The following is a 23,228-nucleotide window of genomic DNA, read 5'->3' on the forward strand; positions in this document are numbered from 1 at the left end:
CACACACGCGCGCGCGCGCACACACACTCACACTCACGCTCACACTCACACACCGCCGCCCCGGCTCCGCCGAGTTCAACGAGGCTAGCTCCTCGCGGGAGGGGGAGGGGGCCGGGCTGCGCGCCGGCTGGGCCGTCTACACCGAGGCCGCGTCCACCCCGGCCCCCGCCCCCGCCCCCGCCCCGCCGCGGCCCGGGGCTCCCCCAAGTTCGGCCCGCACCGGGCCTACAGGGGGCGGTAGGGCCCCCGGTGCGGCCGTGGGGGAGGGGAGGGAGGAGGGAGGCGCCCCTCCCCCGCCGCCGCCCCATTACCTGTCATTGAGCTGGTCCTCGGTGCCCGGCAGCGGGTGGACCACGAAATGGATGGACGTCATGGTGCCGCCTGCTCGCCCCGCTCCCGGGGACGAGCCGCTGCCGCCGTCGCCCGGTCCCCCGGGGAGTCCCTTCCCGTCCGCGGAACCCACGGCCGCCGCCACCGCCCCCTCCTCGTCCTCCTCCTCCTCCTCCTCCTCCGGGTCCCCAAACGGAGGCCCGCGAGCGCGCAGGGCCCGCCGCCTCCCCGCCGAGCGTGTGTCCGCGGCCCGGCGGTCCGGCGCGGCGGGCGGGAGGGCGGATCAACGCGCCGCCCGCTCGGCCGGCCACGGCGCGCACGGACGAGGGCGGCCCGGCCGGAGCGCGGCGGGTGGAGGGGCCCCGCGGCGGACGCGGCGGACGCGGGGAGCCGGGAGGGACAGCAGCCCGCAGCGCGCGTCACTGGCGACGAACCGCCGCCGCCAGCGCCGCCGCCGCCATCTTCACTTCTGCCCCAGTTTCTCCGTCTCGCAGGCTGGGCGCCGATCGGCGGGGGAGGGGCGGAGGGCGGGGCCGAGGGGCGGGGCCCGGCGCGTGGGGCGGGGCTCCGGGAAACGGGCGGCCGGGCCGCGGCGATTGGACCGCCGGACGTGGTCGGGCCACGGCGCTGTAAGGCGCACTCCTATTGGCGCGCTGAGCCGCGAGCCCGGCCCCCTCCGGGGCGGGGCCGGCGTGTTCCGGGGAGCACGTGCTCGGGAAGCCGGGAGGGCAAGCGCCCTTCCAAACCTTCTGCAAGCCTCGGATCCATCATGGGTTGTGGGTACCCGGATGGTCTTCCTTTGCTTCTCGACCTGCAGATGCGGTTATAGTTAAGGGCCAGGGTACCCTGAGGAACGAGAGATGCTCGGCTTCGTGCGGCAGTTACGTAAGAGCCTTATCAAAACCCGATGGTAGGATCGGTCCTGGAAGTGACTCGGCAGCAGCTTTTGTCATTCTAGGCTAATCTCTGCTTCACCATCACTGCCATCGTGCAACTACACAGAGTGTGGAAATGTCTACCGATTTCCTGTTATTCTTGATTTTTTTAAAGTCCTGTTGTAGGATGAGATTTCTTGTGATTTCGGGTATCAGGACTTCAATTTCTGATGTTTCTCCATCGGTTTGTTTGTTTGTTCCTCCCCCCGTGGAACCAGTACAGATTCCCTCTTAGGTTTCCTGTGATCCTTGAAAATATGGACTGCCTCTTGAGGGAAAAACTGAAAACATGAAGCTTCTTCTCCAGTCTGTAACAGTTGGTTAAGTGTACAACGTTCTTTTCTCAAGACAAGATTTTTTTCTGTTTTGCTTTAGAAGCTGTCCTGGAACTAGCTCTGTAGAACAGGCTGGACTCTTAACTCAGAGATGCCTGCCTCTGCCTCCCGAGTGCTGGGATTGATGTGTGCCACCAATGCCCAGGGCGTACAAGGTTCTTAATGGTGGCACAGCACAGCAGTTTTAATCTCTTCATGCTTCTTAGATTAGGAAGTTCTTTTTGAGCATGCCAGGGAAAAATTACAAATCAAGGTTGACTGAGAACTCCTTGAGACAGATCAGCAACACTATAGTAGATCATCACTCTGGGGTTCTCCTATATAAGACTAAAAATTGTTCTAGACTGAGTGGTGATACATACCTTTTGTCCCAGGACTCATATGACAGAGGCCCACAAACCTCTTGAGTTGTAGGCCAACCAGGTCTAATAGTTCCATGCCAGCTACAACTACACAGTAAAACCCTTTCTCAAGCGATCAATAGTGGTTTAGTGGTTTGAAGGCCACTAAAACTGTATAAGCAGCCTATGACTAATAATCATCTTGTAATTTCTACTTTTTATTTTTTGTTTTTCCTCCAGCTGATGTGATGGACACTGCTGGTTCTGGAGCTAGACAAAGCAGAATTTGGGTCCCGTTTCTGCTGCTTAACCGAAAATGGCTTTAATTACTTACCCTGTCACAACATTTTGTTATGCACAAGATCAGAATACTGTGTGTCAAGCCAAAAAAGATATGTCAATCATGCAGCTGTTAGTAGACGTAATGAAAGGTTTTAATGTGTCATGTGCTCACTATGCTCTACTTTATGCCTGGCGTCTCATGATAGGCAAATCACACCGTGAGGTAAAGAATGTCCTTGCTGCACATGTGAGAGCTGCAGAGCCCAAACACCTTAGCTAAAAGCTGAGGCTCTTACTCAAACCCAATTGCTCTGACCATTCCATCGTTCACACAGTATCCCAGCTGCCATCTAGTAGTTAATAATTTAGAGGAACAGCATGTATAAAACCAAAAGAATAAGCATGATCAATGCAACCAGAGTGCTATTAAAAAGGAGATGCTTCCAGCTGGATGAATTAAGGAAAGCCATGCAAGCAGAGCTTTCCATGACGTCTTGAGGAGATATAAGTATAATTGTTTGAGATTTGTTCCTCAACAGGGTACACACCCTGTCTCTGTACTTAGCCATGCTTCTTTCTTCCAAGCCTGCCCTTCTCTACCTCACGATGCTTCAAGGCTGATTTATCCACTGCCCTGTTTTCTGTACCTAAGACCTGAAGTTCCGTTTCCTCACTCAAAGCAAGCCATACAAGTCACCTAAGTGGTGTGGGTGGGTAACCTTCCTGGCACTGCCCCCATCCCCACCCCCACCCCAGGTGACACATTAAGGAGAGTTTTCATCTGGGAAGGGGACAAGTAAAGACATGGAGTTGTAATCATATATCACATGAAGAAATGTGTGATGGTTTGTACAAGAATGATCCCCATGTATTTGATGCTTTGTTAAAGAAAGTGTGTTAGTGGGGGTGAGCTTTGTAGTTTCCAAAGGCCATGCCAGGACCAATCAGTATCTGTCTCTGTCTCTCTCACTCTGCTGCTACCCCCTGTGTATCAAGATAGTGAACTCTCAGCTCCTTCTCCAGCACCATGGCTGCCTGCATGCCACCGTCCATCCTCTCTGCCATGATAATGGACTAAACTTCTGAAACTGTAAGCAATTCCCCAATTACATGCTTTCTTGTATAAAAGTTACCTTGGTCATGTGTCCCTTTACCGCAGTAGTAGAACAGGGACTAAGAGAGAAGTTGGTACCAGGAATGGGTTTGGGTGTGACATGCCTGACCATGCTTTTTGATGAAATGAGGGCTTTGGGCCAGAGAAGTGGTTGGATGCTTTAAGCAGGGTTTAATGGGCCATGCCAGTAGAAGCATGAAAGATGGCGCTGAGGGCAAGTTGAAGTATGGCAGCTCAGATCAAGAAATTTTAGAGGGGAAGAATGCTAGTAAGTGGCCTAGAGACTATTGTTAATGGTATTTTGGTGAAGAATGTGGCTGTTTTTGCCCTTGTTCCAAAACTCCGCCTGAAGCTAATGTGAAGAGTTTTGGGTTAACAACACCGTAGGAGGAGATTTCTAGACAGGCTAGTGTTGACTGTGTCGTGTGGTTACCAGTGGTCACTCATATGAATGTCTATGATGATAAGGGGAAAGATGGACACAAAGGCAAACATCAAGTGTGCAGTGTGGGCAGAAAAGAGCACCAGGAAGTGTAATGGAGCCAAAGTTTAAGGGGAAGCCTGATGCTAAATAGAATGGAGTGATGACCTCAGGGCAAGAAAGACCCCATGCAAGGAAGTTTCCAAGTTGCGAAAAGGAATTAAAAACTTAAGCGGTGAAGGAAACCATCAACAGTAGAAAAGCAAATCTAACTGAAAGGAGGGGAGAGATTTCAGTGCCATCGAGCTGCAGAACTTGGCGGCCTTGGCCATTTGGTTCTGGATTTAGAGTCAAGAATACAAGAAAAGGGTTGTGGAATCTCCCTCAGTGGCTAAGGAAGGCCACTGAGGCCGGGCGTGTATCTGGGGTGTCCCTGCATGGAGTACCAGACAGACCATTTCAAAGTGTGCTGCTCTTTGGTGACTAAGCTTTCAAATATATGAGCCTGGGGGGCCATTCTTACTCAGACCACCACACTTTCATTGCATGAAGCAGTGAAGGTGAAGCCCGGGTTGTGTTGAAGACCCTAAGCTGTTGGAAATGCCAGAGTCATGGGACACCCGCTAAGGAGAGCTGCTAACGGGGAGTGGATCCAAACGGAGAGGAGGAGGTGTGCTGCATTTGACCAAGCTGGAAGGGGTTGGAGATCTGAAGGAAGATCTGGCATCAGATGGAGATGCAGAGCTTGGAGTTCGCCCTGCTAGTTTTCAGGCTTGCTTTGGTCCAGTATTCACTCAATATGTTCCCTTCCCTCGCCTTTAGAATACTAACATACATTCTGAGCCATTGTTTTTTGGAAGTATGTGATCTGTTTGTAGATTTTGATTTGACAGGGGATTTTAGTTAAGAAATTGCATGAATCTCAGAAGAGACTTTGCATTTTTAAACCAGGTTGAGACAGTGATAGACAGTTGTACTAAATGCATTTTGCCTTATGATATGCCTACAGGCCTATGGGGGCCAGGGAGTGAAATGTGGTTTGACTAGGTACAGCCCCATATATTTGAATGCTTGGTCACAGAAGCAGAAAAGTGACCAAGACACGGAGTAAGCAGTGTTCCTATACAAGCTCTCTAAAAAGTAGAATGTAATGCCAGCCTGGAAAGGGCACTGAGAGGTGATGGTGGGCACCTGTAATCGCAGCTGCCCAGGAAGCCGAGGCCGCAACTCGGCCATTCTGATCTCACACACTAGGATCGCACACATGCACACTGACATATAGTTCAAGGGAGTAGTGTGTGGGTCGACAGCAGAATGTCAATCTGTCACTCACAGACAACACTGCAAAAAAAAATACATGGAAGAAAAAATCAGGGAAAGTTCTAGAAATTGGAACTAATTCTCTCTTTGTAGAGAATTCTCCAAGTTAGTAGGGTTAAGCAAAATGCTTCTCTAAACATACTTGAAAGCACAAGAAAACTGACCAAATGGTGGTCGGTTATTAAAGTGGCTCCAGACACAGGGGTGAGCCCTGTGTTTTGGAACAGCTTCCACCCACTCCATAGAGACAACCTCGGAAGTTGCCTGTTAAGTCTTTCTGACAGGCACTCAGAGCTAAGAAACCAGGAATGTATATCCAGGACTCCACAGTGCAATGGGAAGTGCTAATGCACCCTTACTTCTTGTGACCTTAAGAACTAGATTCCTGAAATGGACCATATCTTAGATTTGGCTTTCTTAAAAGCAGACACTGAGAAAAAGATTAGATATAAATCCCCGAGTGGTGGTGACACACACCTTTAGTCCCAGCCCTCGGGAGGCAGAGGCAGGCAGACCTCAGTAAGTTCAAGGCCAGCCCGGTCTACAAAGCTACACAGAGAAACCCTGTCTCAAAAAAAAAAAAAAAAAAAGAAAAGGAAATGTTTGCCTTTTGTACTGTTAGCATAGCAATAAAAGCCCAGGAACAGAAAACTCCTGGTCAAAAGAGTAGATCAGAATATGTGGCCTGGGTAGAGACCTTAAGGCACAATCTGAAGTTAGTCCTTTAATGAGCTTTGTACGTCACCTTCCTGGAATCCCTGTACGCTAGCACAGTTACCATGAAGTTTGTGGAGTCCTAATTTAGAAAAGCACAACTTTTCCTTTTGCTTTTTTCTCAGCTGCTGGCTGGAACCTAAGTCTGCTTCTCCTAATTCTTTGGGCTTCCACGGTCTTTCTCTAAACTCTCCTCCCTGTCATGTGGTGTTTTTGTAGCGATGTGGCTGCTCCACAGTGTGTCCGGTTTCCATGGTAGTAACTCAAACAGCATGGGTCATTTTTTTCTTCCTCATTCTCTCTAGGCAGCTGCCAAGGTTGACACGTTGGCTGTCTGTCCTAGTGTTTTTATTTTATTTTGTTCTATTTCTTATTTATTTGGGTTTTTTGTTTTGTTCGTTTTTTTGAGACAGGGTTTCTCTGTATAATTGTACTGGTTGTCCTGGAACTCTGTAGACAAAGATGAAAAGAGAGCCCTCTACCTCTGCCTCCCAGGTACTGGGATTAAAGGCACGTACCACCACACCCCACTTATTTTATTCTATTAGTTTTCAGAGACAGGGTTTCTATGTGGAGCCCTGGCTGTCCTGAAACTCACTCTGTAGACCCAGCTGTCCTCAATGTATGAGATCCACCTGCCTCTGCCTCCCGTGTGCTGGGATTAAAGGTGTATGCCACCACTGCCTGGCTCTTGTTTTAAATTCTAATAAAATCATTCTCAGCTTAATTGAGGCTGTCCTTAAAATCCTGTATTAATGAGATCAAGAATCCCAAGAGGCCACCCTGATTTCCCAGGTAGCAGTACCATGTGGGAATGCAGAAATAAGATCCAAGAGGAAGAAAGAGGTCAGCTGGTGCCTGTTCTACTGTCTTGGGGAACTGGGATGCAGTCCTACTTGGAGCCATCAGAGAAACTGTACCACGCCCCACAGTTAATCTCCTGAGAAGGGAAGAAGATGGACTACTCAGCCTCAACTCCAGTTCTCAGAGGCAAGGGCTGCTCAGGGAGTCTTAGTCAGCTGGCATACAGGGCCTTGCATATTGTAGGCAAATCTCACTTCTACGGTCAAAGAATAACCTCAATAACTCCTAGAAGGGATACATAATTTTGAAACTTACAATGAAAAATCATCAAAAGAATAAAAGGAGACGGGCGCGGAGATATTTAATCCCAGTGCTAGGGGATCTGAGGCAGAAAGATTGGGAGTCTCAGGCTAGTGTGACTCCATAGCAAGTTGTAGGCCAGTTGGAGCTACACAGTGAGACCCTACCCCCCCAAGTTAATAATAATAATTAAAAACATGCACAGTACCAGTACCTATAATCTCAACACTCGAGGAGGAAGAAACAGGAAGATCGATTCAAGTTTGAGGGTCTTCCAGGCTGCAAGATGAAACCAGAGAATTTTAGCATACCAACCCATATTAAAAAAAAAAAAAAAAAAAAAAAAAAAGAACAGGGCTTCAGAGACGGCTCAACAGTTGAGAGCACTTACTGCTCTTCCACAGGACCTGTGTTCAGTTCCCAGCATGTATGTACTTCAGGTGGCATCACAACTTCCTGTAACTCGAGTTCAGGGGATTTCACAGTCTCCTCTAGGGTACCTGCACACATGTGGCACGCACACAAATAAAAATGAGTTATTTTCTTTTTTTAATGAAGTGGTATTCATTCTTCAGATAAATGTTACCCAGTATAATCTGAGAGACGCCAAGAAATAATGACTATGTGTGGTTGCACATGACTTCATTTCAAGGCCAGTCTGTCTACATAGTCCCAGACCAGCCACGGTGACAATAAAACCTTGTGTGAATAAAACAAAGAATGGCGCCTGGTGTCGTGGTGTAGACCCACTCCAGTCCAGGAGCTCAGGAACAGCCGTAGAAATCCCACCTCCAAAAGCAGACAGCAGTGGGAATCATGTCAAGTGTGTGACTGTTTACTGGAGGAAGGAATGGGACACCAGTAACTCAGTGATGGAGCACCTGCCCTTTATGTAGGAACCCTTGCACTGGATCACCAACATTGCAGAGAGGCAGAGATGGAGGGTATCAAGGCTGCCGTCACAAATACTGATGAGGTCAGGCAGGAAGGCAGCAAGTTCAAGGCTAGTCTGGGCTGTGGGATGAGCTCAAAGCTGCCATGGGCAACGTAATGAGGCTCTTCCTCAAAATCAACAGTAAATTCAATCCCCAGGATGTGGGAAAGGACAGACAAAATACACTGGTCAAAGTGACAAAAGAAGTTGAAAGGCTGTCTTACAGTGTTTTATTTTTTTTAATGGTCTCAGCTGGACAGTAGTGGTGCAAGCCTTTTATCCCAGCTCTTGGGTGGCAGAGACAGGACTGCGTGGTTTACAGAGTAAGTTCTAGGTCAGCCAGGACTACACAGAGAAACTGTCTCTAAAACCAGGGAAGAAGAGAAGGAAGGGAAGGAAGGTAGGGAAAAAAAAAAGACTGCATCAATGTGAATATTCATAAATTCTACTGGTAAGTGGGGGGAGAAGGGGAAGTTAAACACCACCTAATTAACTTCATGAGACAAGCAGCATGTCCTTGTTATAAAAATCTGTCAGTCACTAGAAGAAAAACTTTGCTCCAACATAAATGCAAAAATCATCAACAAATATGAGCAAAACAAATTCACCCTAAATACAGGTTGGATGATTAGAACCATGAAAATTTAACCAGCATGACTTACCACATTCACAAAGTCAGGAAGAGAAACATCAGTGTAGCCAGCTGCATGATTCTAACACCATTCTTGAAAAATATTTTAGCAAACTATGAACAGAAAGGAGTGCCTTAATCACCCAAGAGCGTTTATGAGAACCTAAGGCAGGGTGGTGGCACTCACCAATAAGTAGGTCCAGCACCAAAGCTAAGACAGAAGTGTCTCTTGAGCAAGACTGTGCGTGCGTGCGTGCGTGCGTGCGTGCGTGCGTGCGTGTGTGTGTGTGTGTGTGTGTGTGTGTGTATTGTCCCTGTGTCAGTGTACAGAGGCCAGGTTTATGTACCACTCCTCTGGTGGTGTGGGCCTTGTTTTTGAAGCTGGCTCTGTCAATGGTCGAACCTCACACTAATTAGACTAGGCCGGCTGGCCAGTGTGCCCTAGGGATCTGCCTGGCACACCCCCCCCCCCCCGCACCCTTTGCTTGGGTGTAAGCCACCACACCCAGCTTTGTAAGTGTAGGTTCTGGGTCTAGAACTTGGTCCTTGAGCTTTCAAGACAGCACTTTACTGATCTAAGCCATCTCCTCAGTACTGGAGTTGCCATCACCCACCACAGCTCTTGAGGTTGAGGATTAGAGGGAGGAATTTATTTTTAAAAGGGATATAGATAGATGTGGTGGCACATGCCTGTAATTCTAGCACTTAGGAACTTGGGAAATGGAACAAGAATTTGCCATAAATCTGAGGCCAAGTTGCACTGCATAGTGAGCTTAGGGTAGACCAGATGACAAAGTAAGACCTTGTCTCAAAAAATAGGAGGTAAAAAAGGCCTGGTGTGGTGGTACACACCTTTAACCCCAGCACTTGGGAAGCAGAGGCAAGAGAATCTTGATAAGTTCAAGATCAGCCAGGGTTGTATAGAGAGACCCTAACTCAGAATTTAAAGAGGGAGGAGGTAAAATAAGCCTATAAATAAGAAAGCATAAATAAATAAGCAAGCAAACAGTTGAACATCATAGCATGAACCTATGAATCCCAGCACAAAAGAGAGACCGGAAGATCTCAAGGTCAAAGCTACTCTGGAAACAGGCTACTATGTCAGGAAGGAAGGGGGAAAGAATAAAGAAAAAAGAGAAAGAAAAGCCAGCCAAATGTGGTAGCACCCCTATAATCCCAGCACTAGAGAGGCAGAGGAAGGAAGACTCCTGCCAGCTTGAGGTCAGTCTAGTCTACAGGACAAATTCCAAGCTAGCAACAGACCTGCACAGTAAATTATGCCACCCCACCAAACAAACAAAGCCAAGCAAGAGGGTGAGCTGCTGAGTGGACTGTATAATGGTAAGTGAAAGCTTTTCCTGTTCCCACCACTCGTTTTCAACAGTGTACTAAGTGGGCTCTCTGCGATGGTGGGAGAAGAAGGACTTTTAAAACAGGGTTAATCTGAGGCTGCTACCAAAGCGAAGGCAAAGAGCAGACAGTGCTGTCAGTGGCTGTCACTCTTAAGCTGCCTGCAGTCTAGAGTGGCCAAACAGGCATGGCTCGGCTCAGGGAGATGGTCAAGCGTTATCAGGACACCATGTTTCTGAGAGCTTCCATGGAATTTGGTGTGTGCCATCACTGCCCGGCTTCTGTGGTTAACTAGTGGCTAGCTCTTCTTTGTCAGAACACAAACAAAATAACACTAGGAATGCGAGACAAAGACATCATGGTGCAACCTTAGAGCATCTGACCAAGAATTAGGCTCAAGTTCTAAGCTCTGACCTTTCTTTGAAAGCACATAGATACACCCTGTCCTACACTCTCTACCAATTCCGTGTCCCTGAACACATCTGCTAGACCCTGCAAGGACCACCACCCCACAAGTTCAACCATGCCCAGGCCATGTTAGAGCACCCTAAGGAGTCTGACTAAATGCATATAGACAACAGCAGAAAAGGTGACAATCTCTGTTCAAAATTGTGTGCCAGAGAGTGACGGCACTGGCTGTAGCCCCAACAAGAGGGAGGTTCTGGCAGAGAGATCATGACTTTGTGGTCACTCTTCCCTACATAGTCAGTCCTAAGCAAGACCAAACCACAACAGCAAAAATCACCTAAAACCAACATGCAAGTTTGCCAACCTGAGACACCTAGTTTATGGGATTGGCTGGAAATGTTGGCCCACTGGAGAAGAATCTGAACTGCCCCATAAGCTTATGTTTTGCACACTTGGTCCCCCGCTAGTGGGACTGTTTTGAAAGCTTTGGAAGGTGGAGCCGAACTGAAGGGAGTAGATCACTGGGGGCAGATCTCTGGCAGTACACCTCCCAAGCTACTTCCTGTCCACAGGGATGTGCAGAGTCATCTGCCAAAGGCTCCCACCGTCACAATATTCTGCTCTCATATGTGGAACCCAACAACCATAGGCTGAGCTCTTTGGGGCCATGAGCCAAAAGAAGTACTTCTTCCTTTAAACTGTTTCTGTCAGGGCAACAAAAAGTAAAGAGAGAAAACCAGCAAATAAGCAGAGCCTGAGATCTGAAGAGGGGCTTCACATACAGCCTACACTGACTTGGAGTTTACTAACACTCTATCCGCTTTAGCTTCCCAAGTATAGATATGCCATCATGCCTGTCTAAAAATAACTTGCCATGTAAAAATAGAACTAAGGGTCAGCAAGATGGCTCAGTATGTTCGATCCCAGAATCCAAATGGTGGAAGGAGAGGACTGACCCCACAAACACAAACATTAAATTAATTAAAAAAGTTTAAATTGAGATTAATAATAAAGTTTAACAGTTGGTAATAAAGACCAATTGTTTATGAATGCCAAAAATGCCACAAATCATTTTTTGTTTTTGTTTTGAGGCGGGGCCCTCCTACGTAGGCCTAGCTGTGCTGGAATGCTGGGATTAAAGGCGTGAGCCACCCCTAGAAGTTAAACGGAAGGTAACAACTTTGGAAAACATTTTTATTTTTTTTGTTAGAGTGAAAACATACATGTTCAACAATTCCACTCCGATGAGTACGCCAAAGAGACATGTGGACTTTGTACCAAGACAGCCTGGTCACTGTTCCCTATCTGTAAAGGCCCCAGACTGATCCAGCTGACCATAAAGTAGATGGCACATATGGAAAAGTAAAGGAATAGAGTGTTCAGCAAATCTCCAGCCTGACTTGGCCCACCATATCCCCACCCCCGCAAGCGGGGTCTTCAGCACCTGCCTCACAGTGTCATACTCTGCCCTGCCTCACAGTGTGTGGAAATACTAACTCAGAGTGAGTTATATATAACAATAAGAATTAAACTTTTAAAACTTTTCTGTTGCTGTTTTGTTTTTCAGGACAGGGTTTCTCTGTAGTCCTAGCTGTCCTGGAACTCTCTGTAGACCAGGCTGGCCTCAAACTCGGAGATCCTCTTGCCTCTGTCTCCCAAGTGCTTGGATTAAACGTGTGCACCACCACTGCCCAGCTCCAGCTAAAACTCTTAAAAGAAAGCATAGGGATAAATCTTTGTAGGTTTGGATTAAACAAACCTAGAGCTAAAATGAATGAAGTAATAAGGTTAACTTCATCAAACCTAACACTTCCAGGCTTCAGAAGATACCACTGATAAAGTCAAACATCAACTTTTTCTTTTTTGTCTGAGACAGGGTTTCTTTACGTGGCTCTCTCCAGTTGTCTTGGAACTCTGTAGACCAGGCTGACCGGCAACTCACAAAGATCCTCCTGCCTCTGTCTCCCTTGCTAGGATTAAAGTCATTGACTTACACACACACACACACACACACACCAGCTAACAGCAACTCTTGAAAGTATTTGCAAACCACACATCTGATAGAGACTAGTGATCTATTGTCCAGAATATATGAAGAACTTCCACAACTCAACAATAAAGGCAATCCCATTTTGAGACATGCAAAGTAGAAAGACCCCTGAGAATGAGCTCAGGTTTTTGGAAAAAGATGAATAAGAGTGTGAAGTAACAGGAAGTCAGAGGGCTGGAGAGACAGCTCAGCAGTCAGGAGCCTGTATTGCTTTTTAGATGACCTGTTACTAATGCCCCTGTGGGGCAGCTCATGACCACTGGTAACTCCCAGCTCCAGGAGGACACAATACCATCTTCTGGTCTTCACAGTCACTGCATTCAAAATTCAAGAACACACACACGCACGCGTGCGCGCACGCACACAAGCAAGCTCAAGCAATTAAAAATAAAATAAATCTTAAAAAAAGAAGACAGAGAGGAAAAGCAAGATGTGTAACTAACTGCATTTTTAAAAGTCTAAAGCCTCAAAAATAGGAAAAACTATATACAGGTTTGTAGTATTCTATATAATGGTTATATATAAAATTCTCTCAGGAGTACTTCAGCTCTGCGGCCACACACTGCTGGGCAAGCACTCAGTAACTGAGTTATATATCAACCTTGAAATAAATGTATACCTTTTATGACCATGTGTGTAGGCCAGGGGACAATGCCAGTGTCGTCCTCAGGAATGCTGCCTGGAGACAGAGTCACCAGCCTGGAGCTCACCAAGTGGGCTAAGCTGGCTGGCCAGTGAGTCCCAGGGACCCTCCTGTCTCCGCCTCCCCACATTTGGATTATCCACATGCCACCACGCTCACCAATCCTCACCTGAGGATTGAACTCATGTTTGTGAGGCAGATAGTTTACCAGCTGAGCTGTCTCCCCAGGCCCCAACATAAAAATTCTGAAGGTGAAAAATTAAAACTCAGGATAAAAGTTTGTCTGAGAGCACTGAGTTGTCTCAAATGAAATCAAGCTTCCAGTGCTAGAAAACCTATGTAGTACGGGGCTAAATAAAGTTAATATACTGAACTTAAAAAAGGGCAAAGGATGGGAATAGACATTTCTTGAAAGAACATTTACAAATGGCCATTAAGCTCGTGAAAGATGGTCAACATTATTGATAATGAAATTAATGCAAATCACCTCCCCAGTAAGATACTATTTTTATCTACCAGGATGACTAAAATCAAAAGGGCAGGGGTGTAGAGGTTGAGTCACAATAATAGAGCAGTTGCCTAGCAGGCCGGAGGCCCTGGGGTTGAGATCTCACACCAAAGGAGAAAAAGGGGGGGGGAGCAAGAGAGAGGTGGAGGGAGAAGAAAAGGGGAAGGGGTAAGGAGGGAGGGAGAGAGATTGGTTTTCCAACTGAAAGTTCAGGCAGCTCCTCAGAACTACGAACGTAGTTACCCTAAGATTTCTCAGGGTTCGATAAGCAAGACTAAACCCACAGTCACTTAGGAAACCGGCACTCAAGTATATGTTCAGAACAGAGAAAAGCAGGTGTGTGGCTCGTGTCTATAGTGTCAGCGATCCAAGAGCTGAGGCTGGAGGATTGCTTCAGCAAGGGAGTTCAAGGCCAATTAGAATAATATCTCAACAAATAAGTAACTAGGAAAGAAGTGGAGGAAACCCACATATCTGTCAGCTGAGAACTAAATAAATAAGCATGACATACCCTCACAATGGAATATTGTTTGCCATCCAAAACTGAGCAACTACGTATATAATCTACAACATGCACGAGCTTGAAAACATAAGCAAAAGAAACAGACACAAAAGGCAGAATAGTGTGTGATTCCAATAGTCTGCAATGTCCAGCCAAAGCAAATTCCTCATGCTAGAAAATGGATCAGTGGCTTCAAGGGGAAGAAATCTGGTTGTCAATAAGCGTGTAGCTGGTCGGGGGAGTGACAACTGTGTTAGCCAGCTTCCTGTCACCGAAATCACTGAGCAGATCAACTGGAAAGGAGGAAAAACTTTACTTTGGATCCTGGTTTCAGAAGTTCTGGCCCATAGCTGGTATTGCCTGGACTGGTCGGCCATGCTGTTGCTGTGGAATGGGGTGGGTTGGGGGTGGGGGACAGGACAGTGTGCACAGCTCACAGTGGGCAGGAAGTAGAGAGTAAAACAGGAACGGGGGCTTGCCTCCTGTGACCTGGCTTTCTCTCTAAATCTCACTTTCAAATGAGGTCAGGCTTGTTCAGAGTGGAATGGCCATCTTCAAGGTCTCACCTTCCCTCGCCACCTCCTGACCTACCAGAGTTGAAGACCCACATTAGAGGACACTTATCCAAACTACAGCAAACCATTCCAGAATTAGATCTAGCGTGGTGGCACATGCCTTTAATCCCAGCATTCAGAAGACAGAGAGAGGCTGGCCTCTGTGAGTTCAAGGCCAGACTGAGCTATATATAACAAGTTCTAGACCAACCAGGGCTATATAGAGACCTTGGAATTTGATGGTGATGACTGAAAGTACCGTAAGTCATTTAACTCTACACTTTAAGGGGGCTAATTTCATGGTGTATGAATCACAGCTCAATGAATTTGTTGTTTTAAAAAAGGAAAAATGGGCCAGACAATGGTGGCGCATGCTTTTAATTCCAGCACTCAGGAGGCAGAGGCAGGAGGATCTCTGTAAATTTGAGGCCAGCCTGGTCTACAGAGTGAGTTCCAGGACAGGCTCCAAAACTACACAGAGAAACCCGGTTTAGAAGCATAAATAAGCAAACAAAATAAAAGGAAAAGTGGTTGTTTTATTACTCTCATTCTCTGTATATTGAGTTCATATTGAAACAATTTTTAATTAACTAATCAGGTTTAGTTAAATATATATATAATACACACACATATATATACATATACACACACACACACATATATATATATATATATATATATATATATATATATAGAGAGAGAGAGAGAGAGAGAGAGAGAGCTTTGTTTTTTGAGACAGGTTTCTCTGTAAAGCCCTAGCTGTCCTGGAACTTGCTCTGTAGACCAGGCTGCCTCTGAACTCAGATCTGTCTCTACCTTTCAAGCATTGGGATTAAAGGCATGTGCCAGAACACCCAGCCATTAGTTAACTGTCTTAACTACCTCCTCATGGGGTGGGGGTTACTTCCTTCTGTTTTATTTACCTGTTCTGTGTGTTTTGGCTTTGAGAGTAAGTCTTCATTCAGAGTTTCTGTCCCATCCCCCAGGGCTGTGATGAGAGACAAAGGGTGAGGTTTCAGATACCCCAGCAAAAAGTGTTTGTAAGTCGGCTGGCTAGAATCACACCATAAGTGGTAGGCATTCAGGAAGGGTCAGGACCCATAGTCCACAGAAGGATCTGAAGCTCAGGAGTTAAGCTGCCCAGTGACACATGGCTGTGACATGCTGCTGAGGATTCAAGGTCATGTATAATTTCTCTTGGCTCCCTCATAGGCCTTGGCAGCTGAAGGTGCCCTCAGACAGAGTAATGGCTTACAAAATGAAGTAGCAACTACTCATTACCGTGCCGCATGTTAGGCATTACGTGGGGACTGGAAGCTGGCACTGAGCGGTACACATGTTGTCCTCACCCTGTGGCTTCGAGGAGTCTGGAGATTCCCAAGAGCAGGCTTGGCCGCTGCCACTAAAAACTTGAAATGATAGCGGGTAGCCCAGGGTTCCTCCCTGCTATCCAGGCCTGTGGGTGGAACCTGTGTTTTTAACACTGTCTACAGCTGGTTCTGGTGAGCAGCTACAGTTGGGACATGCAGGCCTGGTTTATCCACCCACAACTTGGCTATTTATCTGCATGTGTGTGTGTGTGTGTGTGTGTGTGTATACATGTGCATATGTGTGTACATGTGTTCGTGAATGTGTGTACATATTTGCATATATGTGTGTGGGTCTCCTCATTGTACAGGCACATATGAATGCCAGAGCTGGTATTAGACATCTTCCATAAGGTCACGTATTACATCACATATTTTTTGATTTTACTTTTTAAAGATTCTGTGAGTGTGTATCCTAATGAGTGAATGCAGTATGTGCTATTAACCTCTGAGCCATCTCCTCAGGCTCCTCCATCTTATTTTCTGAGGTAGGGTCTCTCACTAAAACTGGAACTGTTTCAGCTACACGACCTGATTAGAAAGTGTCCACAACCCACCTGTCTCTGAGCACCCGGTGCTGGGGTTACTGGGTACTGGGAATCTGAACTCAGAGCCTTATGCTTGCACAACAAGCAGCCTGCCCACGGAGCTATGCTGCCAGTTATACAAGCTGGCTTTAAGAGTCAAGAAAGCAAGATCAGAAGAGGTGTGACCAATGCCACAAATTGATAGAATCTGTTCCAAAACCAAGCACTTATTAGACAGACATTGAGCTCCCACCATGTACCAGGCAGTGTGGTAAAAGCTAGAGATACAGACAATTCCATTATTGCTCTGCTCTCAGGGACTTAATGTTTGGTGGAGGCGAGAGAAGGGGGGAGGGGAAGAAGAAGGGGAAGGAAGAGGGAGGGGAAGGTCCAAGGCAGTAGAACACAGGATATATAATTGAACCACATACTATGGGTTCAGTCTGCTTTTGATTGACAGAAACAACAGCTTCACGTGCCCAGGTTTTATAGGGAAGGGTTAAAGATGGAGTTCCGTCTAGATAAAAAAGGGAAGGTGGCCTCCCTTAGATAACTGTGGCAAACATGAGGCAAGCAGAGACAGCCTGAGGCAGGGTTTGGCCAAAGCAATGTCCTGAGGAGAAGTGATGGAAGAAAAGTAAAACACGGACAGGAGGAGACATTCACTTCACAGATGATTCTTCCTACACCACCCCCTCCCCTTGTGCTCTGGAATTCAGCCCTTTAGAGGAGGCTCGCGCCTCTCAGCTTGGAGACCTTCCTTATGGGAAAGACGTGTGTTTTCCACTTTTCCTTTGCGCAGGTCCTTTTCAAACTAGCCAACCTCAAAGGGGGCGAGGTCAGACCCCAGATTACAGTACAAGGCAGTCACCACCTGCCTGAGATGGCCAAAAGCCTAGTACACATCCTGCCCGGGAGCCTGCATCTCTGCTTTTGCGAGCAGCTAATCCTCTTGATCAACAGTAAAGTTTTGCCTTGTGGAGACACTTCAGCTGGGGTGGTTGGTCTTTCTTTCTTCAAGATTTATTTATCATGTGTGTAGTGTTCTGTCTGCATGTATGTCTGCAGGCCTGAAGAAAGCATCAGACCCTATCATAGATGGTTGTGAGCCACCATGTGGTTGCTGGGAATTGAACTCAGGATCTCTGAAAGAGCAGTCAGTGCTCTTAAACACTGAGCCATCTCTCCAGTCCCATTTGGTCTCTTTCTATACAAACTTATTTCTAATATATACTCCTGGACTTTCTACTAGTGTGTTGGTATTGCTCAACAATTGCTCAAGTGGGTTTTTCACATAGATAATGAATAAATTAATGACTAATTAGGACTATGTAAGACTGTACCGTAATTGAGATGGAAGGATGGCATGTGCTGCTCATGTAAAAGACCTAGTGTGCTTCCCAGCACCCATGCTATATAGCTCAACAACCATCTGTAACCCCAGCTACAGGGGGTCTGACGCCCTCTCCTGGCTTCTGATAGCACTGGCATTTCTGCGCATACACACACACACACACACACACACACACACACACACACCAAAATAAAGTTGTAGCAAACTGTGCTAGGTAACTACTATAGGGCTTAAGATGTAGGTTAGGTTAGTTATGGATAAATTACCCACCAAAGTAATATCTTTGTCCCAGGATGGCTTTTAGCTCCATTTCACAAAAAGCACTTTCACCACAGCCAGGGGCACTCTGTAGTTTTTAAGGTGCTGTGTGGCTATGTGGGGAACCAGGTGGGACACTCTGGCCCTGGCTTTGGATTGCTCCAGTGTCTCATGGTACAGACATCTCCCAACATTCAGCCTAAACAGTCCCTACCCTAGTCATCTGGGAGTCCCATTTTCCATTGCAGACAGTTAGTTCCAAGCCACTTGTCTAATTGCCCATGTGTCTTAGTTAAGGTTTTTATTGCTGCGAAGAGACACTGTGGCCACGACAACTCTTAAGAAGGAAAACATTTAATTGCGGCTTGCTTACAGTCAGAGGGTCAGTCCATTATCAAATCATGGGATATGATGATAATGCGTGGCGTGCAGGCAGACATGGTGCTGCAGAAGTAGCTGAGAGTCCTACATCTTGCAGGCAACAGGAAGCAGACTGTCTCAGTGGGTGTGGCTTGAGCATACCTGGTACCTCAAAGCCTGCCTCCATGGTGACACACTTCTTCCAACAAAGCCACACCTCCTAACAATGCCACTCCCTTTGAAGACCATTTTCTTTCAAACCACCACATTCCACTCCTCATTAGTAGCTTTCCTCTGCAGGTATCTGAGGCCTTGTAGTCATATCATGATGCAGAAATGCATGCAGTCCAACTTCAAAAGTCCCCATAGTCTATCACAGTCTCAGCAATGTTTAAAAGTCCAAAGTCTTTTCTGAGATTCATGCAGTCTCTTAACTATAATCCCCTGAAAAATTAAAAAAAAAAAAAAAAAAAAAAGAACTGATCACACAGTTCCAACATATAGTGGTACAAGATAAACTTTACCATTCCAAAACATAGGGAATTGGGCGTAGGAAGGAAATGCTGGACCAAAGCAAGACCAAAAACCAGCTGAGCAAACTCCAAACCTCTGCATCTCTGTCTGATGTCAAAGCACTCTTCACATCTCTAATCCTTTCAGCTTTGTTGACTGCAGCACACTTCTTTCTCTTGGGCTGGCTCCACTCCTTGTTAGCAGCTCTCCTGGGCAGGCATCCCACGGCTCTGCCATCTCCAACATCTTGGGGTCTCTAAGGCAATGCAGGATTCAGCTTCACGCAGTGGCCTTTCAGGGACACTCCTGACGCATGCCTGGCCTCAGCAGCTTTCCTTAGTTTTGGAGGCAAATTACATAGCCCCTTTCTTCTGTCCTTAACTATAGAACCACGTGGCCGAAGCTGCCAAGTTCTGCTGCTTGCTGAGGCTGGAACACAGTTATATCTTCATCTGCTCTCTGGTTTTGATGTTTGTCTTCACTGCCTAAGCTTGGCTGTGTAGACCATGCTAACCTCAAATTCAGAGATCCACCTGCCTCTGCCTTCCAGTCCTGGAATTAAAGGTATGCACTACCCCGCCCAGCTCCAGGCTTTTCTTTAATTCCGTTGGAAGCTCAGCTGGGTGGGATCTTGCCCTGAGGTCACCACTCCCTTTACTCCATTTCTTACTCTGTTTGTCTCCTTGAACACAGGACTCAGCTCCATTCCACTTCCTGGTGTTCCCTTTCTCCTCAAATTGTACTTTTGTAATTTTCCTGCTCAGCTTCCTCCTTTTCATTATACATCTCCAACAGAGTTAACACTAATAACCACATGGCAGAATCCAAACTAGGCTGTTTCGAGACTTCCTCTGCCAATAGAATTAATCCAAAACTCTTCACTTTAGTCTCAGGCAGACTCTTTGGACATGGGCAAAATGCAGCCACATTCTCCACCAACATAACAAAGAATGATCCCTAGTCCACATATTAATAGTCTTCTCAAAAACCTCTTGTGCCAGCCCCCCCCCCCACTGTTCATCAAACCACAGTCAGCACCATTGTCTTCCATGGTCCTACTAGTATGGTCCATTAAGCAGCACTTAAAACATTCAATTGCTTTTCTAATCCACAGTCCCAAGGTCCATATTCCTTCGAACAAAAACGTTGTTAGGCCTACCACAGCAATACCTGAGTCCCTGGCACCAATTTGTGCCCTAGTTAGCTTATCTGTTGTTGTGAAGAGACACCATGATCAAGGCAACTCTTATATTAAAACAAACAAAAGAAACCATTTAATGGGGGCTTGCTTACAGTTCAGAGGTTCAGTCCATTATCGTCATCATGATGGCGTGCAGGCAGACATGGTGCTGGAGAAGTAGCTGAGAGTCTTACTTCTTGCAGACAACAGGAAGTAGACTATCACATTGGTCGTGGCTTGAGCCTACATGAGATCTCAAAGCCTTCCTCCACAGTGTCTCTGTGCCTCCAACAAGGCCAAACCTATTCCAACAAGGCCACAGCTCCTAATAGTGCTGCTCCCTTTAGGGACCATTTTCTTTCAAAACACCACACTGTGGTCACCCTTGGCTGTCATTAGGCTTCCTCTCACTGGCCTTATTTTCTGAAGGGAAATAATCCCTTTGCCTTGTTGTATAGCTCTGTTTTTCAGACACAAACATGACCATGAGGGCTGTATATGGGGCCCAGCCTAGCCATGCCTATATGGCTTACAAGCTACTTATTCTAGTTCATGAATTCCCAGGCGTATGTGTAAGCTCTCCGTTGTTCTCTCTGCTTCTACCCTTTATTGGGGGAGGAGGTGTGCTACTACATCGTAACATCTCCCTGGTTCCTGGAAAGAATGCTAACACATGCATTTGTCCAGTACTTTGAAGTCTACACAATGACATTACATATACGAACTTGTTTCTGTCTCCTAAGAGTCCTGCAGAATGGCTGATTGTTCCTCTTTTCCAGCTAAGCGATGATAAATGACTTGTCTGTGACTACACAGTCACAAAGAAGCATAACAACTGGGCCTTCAAGCTGGCTTCCGATTCCCAGTCCAGGGTTCTCACTATGAAACCCACGGGAGAATGCGAATTTCCCATGCTTGCTACCCATTAAGAATCATGGGAAGAGCTGTCCCAGAGTGATTTCCAGGTGTTTACAATACAGTTTTCCCACAGATTTTGTTCTGCCAGCCTCTGTGGCTAGAATGTTTCAACTTGGCACTTTGTGTATGAGTTTGAACAACTATATGCCCCGGCCAATATTGATGCCTTTTCTGAAAGGTGTATAATTTTAAACATGTTATCGTCATTCCTAGAATAATAGCATGTGCCCTGTAAATTGTCTGTCCATTGATTGCTGTGTACCAATCACCCAAATAATAATAATAAAAAAAAATCAACATCTGAATTGTACTTCACAACATCTGAGATGTTAAGCCAGGTGTGTTGGCCCATGCATATAATCCCAGTCCTCTGGAGGTAGAGGCAAGAGGAATAGGAGTTCAAGGCCACCCTCGACAACATTGAGATCCTGTCTCAAAAGAAGAAGGAAGAAAGAAAACAAAAACAAAAAACAGATCAACCAACCAATAAACCCACAAAACATTTTGTAACATTCCCAAAGCCACACATATAAAGAAAATAACAGTACCAACACCTCCATTTTACAGATGATAAGAACCAGAGAGAGAGTGGGAAACCTCTCAAGGGCACACAGCACACCAGCTGCCAGAGGAATCTTCTGATTCCAAATCTTATCTTTATTCCAGAAAGACTAGGTATGTGTAATATCTGTATAGTAATAATAACATGTAACGTTACATCTTCATATATCAATTCATGTAGTTTTCAACAGCCCCTATGGGTGACATTGTAACATTTAAAATTCTCAGCCATATTATCACTGTCTCCTTTTCCTTGGTGTTGCGTATCAGTTTCCTCAAGATTTGTAATCTTCCATCCTGCAGGGAAGGCTTTAAGACAGAAGGTGAACAACTCCAAATAGCTTCTGGAAGTCCCTGAAACTGATCAGATTCATTAGGCCCCTCCCTCTCAAGAGTAAACAATGGACCTGGAGGAGTCCTCTCATACAAGCCAAGCTGCAAAGAAGACTCTGAGAACAGACCTGCTGTCTGGGAAAGGCAGAAACAAGCCAAGCTGCCTGAAAGAGGTTGAGACCAATTGAGTCACCTGGGAAGGACACTCTGCCACCTGCTGAGCTGCCTGCAGGCTGTGCAGTGGGCTCCAGATTCCCAGATTTTGTGAGCTGTCACCTCTGCTGGGGTTAGCTTTGGTGATACGGCTGTCTTTGAGTAATTTCTGCACCTGTAAGTAACCCCTCAACCATACCCCTGTAAGTAACCCCAATAAAATTTATTGTTTCAGCAAGTTGGATTTGGCGGTATCCATACTTAGCTCTGTTGTGGGCTCCCTATCTGGGGTGAATAGATGTGTATGTTGCATCTCCCTAGGAAAAGACTGTCATAGAACTCTTGGGTGATTAATTTATTTATCCAATGGATGTTTTGTATACTCAATACCATGGTCAGAGCCACTCAGGATTTTCCTGATTCCTGGAAATACCAGTATGGGCACATTATATTTATAATTAGTGGAGAAATGGCAAGAGCAGATATACCAACCTTATGCTTTATGATCAGATGTGGACAACAAGGGTTACAGAAGGGAAATGAGTTACCATGGAGCAAAAATGACAGGTTCACAAATAGCATCATGTGCTTTAATTAGCGGTTGTTCCCACAGACTAGAAAATAGATTTCATATACTCTCTCTGTCTGAAAGGAACAATAGTTTTGCCTTGTCTGTGAGCCCTGAGCATACACGGACACCAATCATTATGAAGGATACCACCACCAAATGCTGAAGAAAGTGTTTCAGGGCTGGAGCTGTTGAATCAAAAATGACTAAAGGTCAGCTTTAGTGCCCTCCTGTGACTGAATTCAAGCTCAGGGTTCCAAATGTAAAAAGAAGAAAAAAAATCAGCAATTCATATCCCAGTGGTTTTAATTTTGGCACAGTGGCTGTCAAATCTATTGCTATTTCAGCCAGCAATTGTGACTCTGCAGTTATCAGCCTGCTTCCCCAGCAGTACCCTCACCACAGGGTTTTTGTTCCCACAGGCACCGGCCCTGTCTCTGACTTTAAAGGTAGCTTTAACTAAATATCATTCTATTTATAAATAAGACTCAAGGTTCAAAGGCTGGTGTGAAAACCAACTAGCTAACTCTCTCTCCTTGCTGGCTTCTCCAAAAGACCCATGATTCTGTTCCATCAAACCAAAAAGAGGCACACCACTCCAAATCCTTCCCTACTACTTCCTGTGTCTATCTCTCCCGGATGCCCTCTGATGCTCTATGA

At 46.2% G+C, this 23,228-nt stretch overlaps 1 protein-coding gene across 4 annotated transcripts in view; it reads right to left on the reverse strand.

Annotated features, from left to right (window-relative positions):
• Positions 1–815, reverse strand: part of Ubr5 (ubiquitin protein ligase E3 component n-recognin 5) — a 103,180-nt gene extending 102,365 nt beyond the window's left edge. For 2 of the 4 annotated variants that reach the window (XM_051202737.1, XM_051202735.1), the window contains exon 1: positions 312–812. In XM_051202737.1, the coding sequence (XP_051058694.1) occupies positions 312–373 (62 nt within the window). In that variant the 5' untranslated portion in view covers positions 374–812. Of the gene's footprint in view, positions 1–311 lie in introns of all 4 variants that reach the window. The other 2 variants (XR_007835701.1, XM_051202736.1) reach the window with 2 other exon arrangements.
• Positions 816–23,228: the final 22,413 nt, after the last annotated feature.

Source organism: Phodopus roborovskii, unplaced genomic scaffold, assembly GCF_943737965.1.
Source record: "Phodopus roborovskii unplaced genomic scaffold, PHOROB, whole genome shotgun sequence".
NCBI lineage: Eukaryota > Metazoa > Chordata > Mammalia > Rodentia > Cricetidae > Phodopus > Phodopus roborovskii.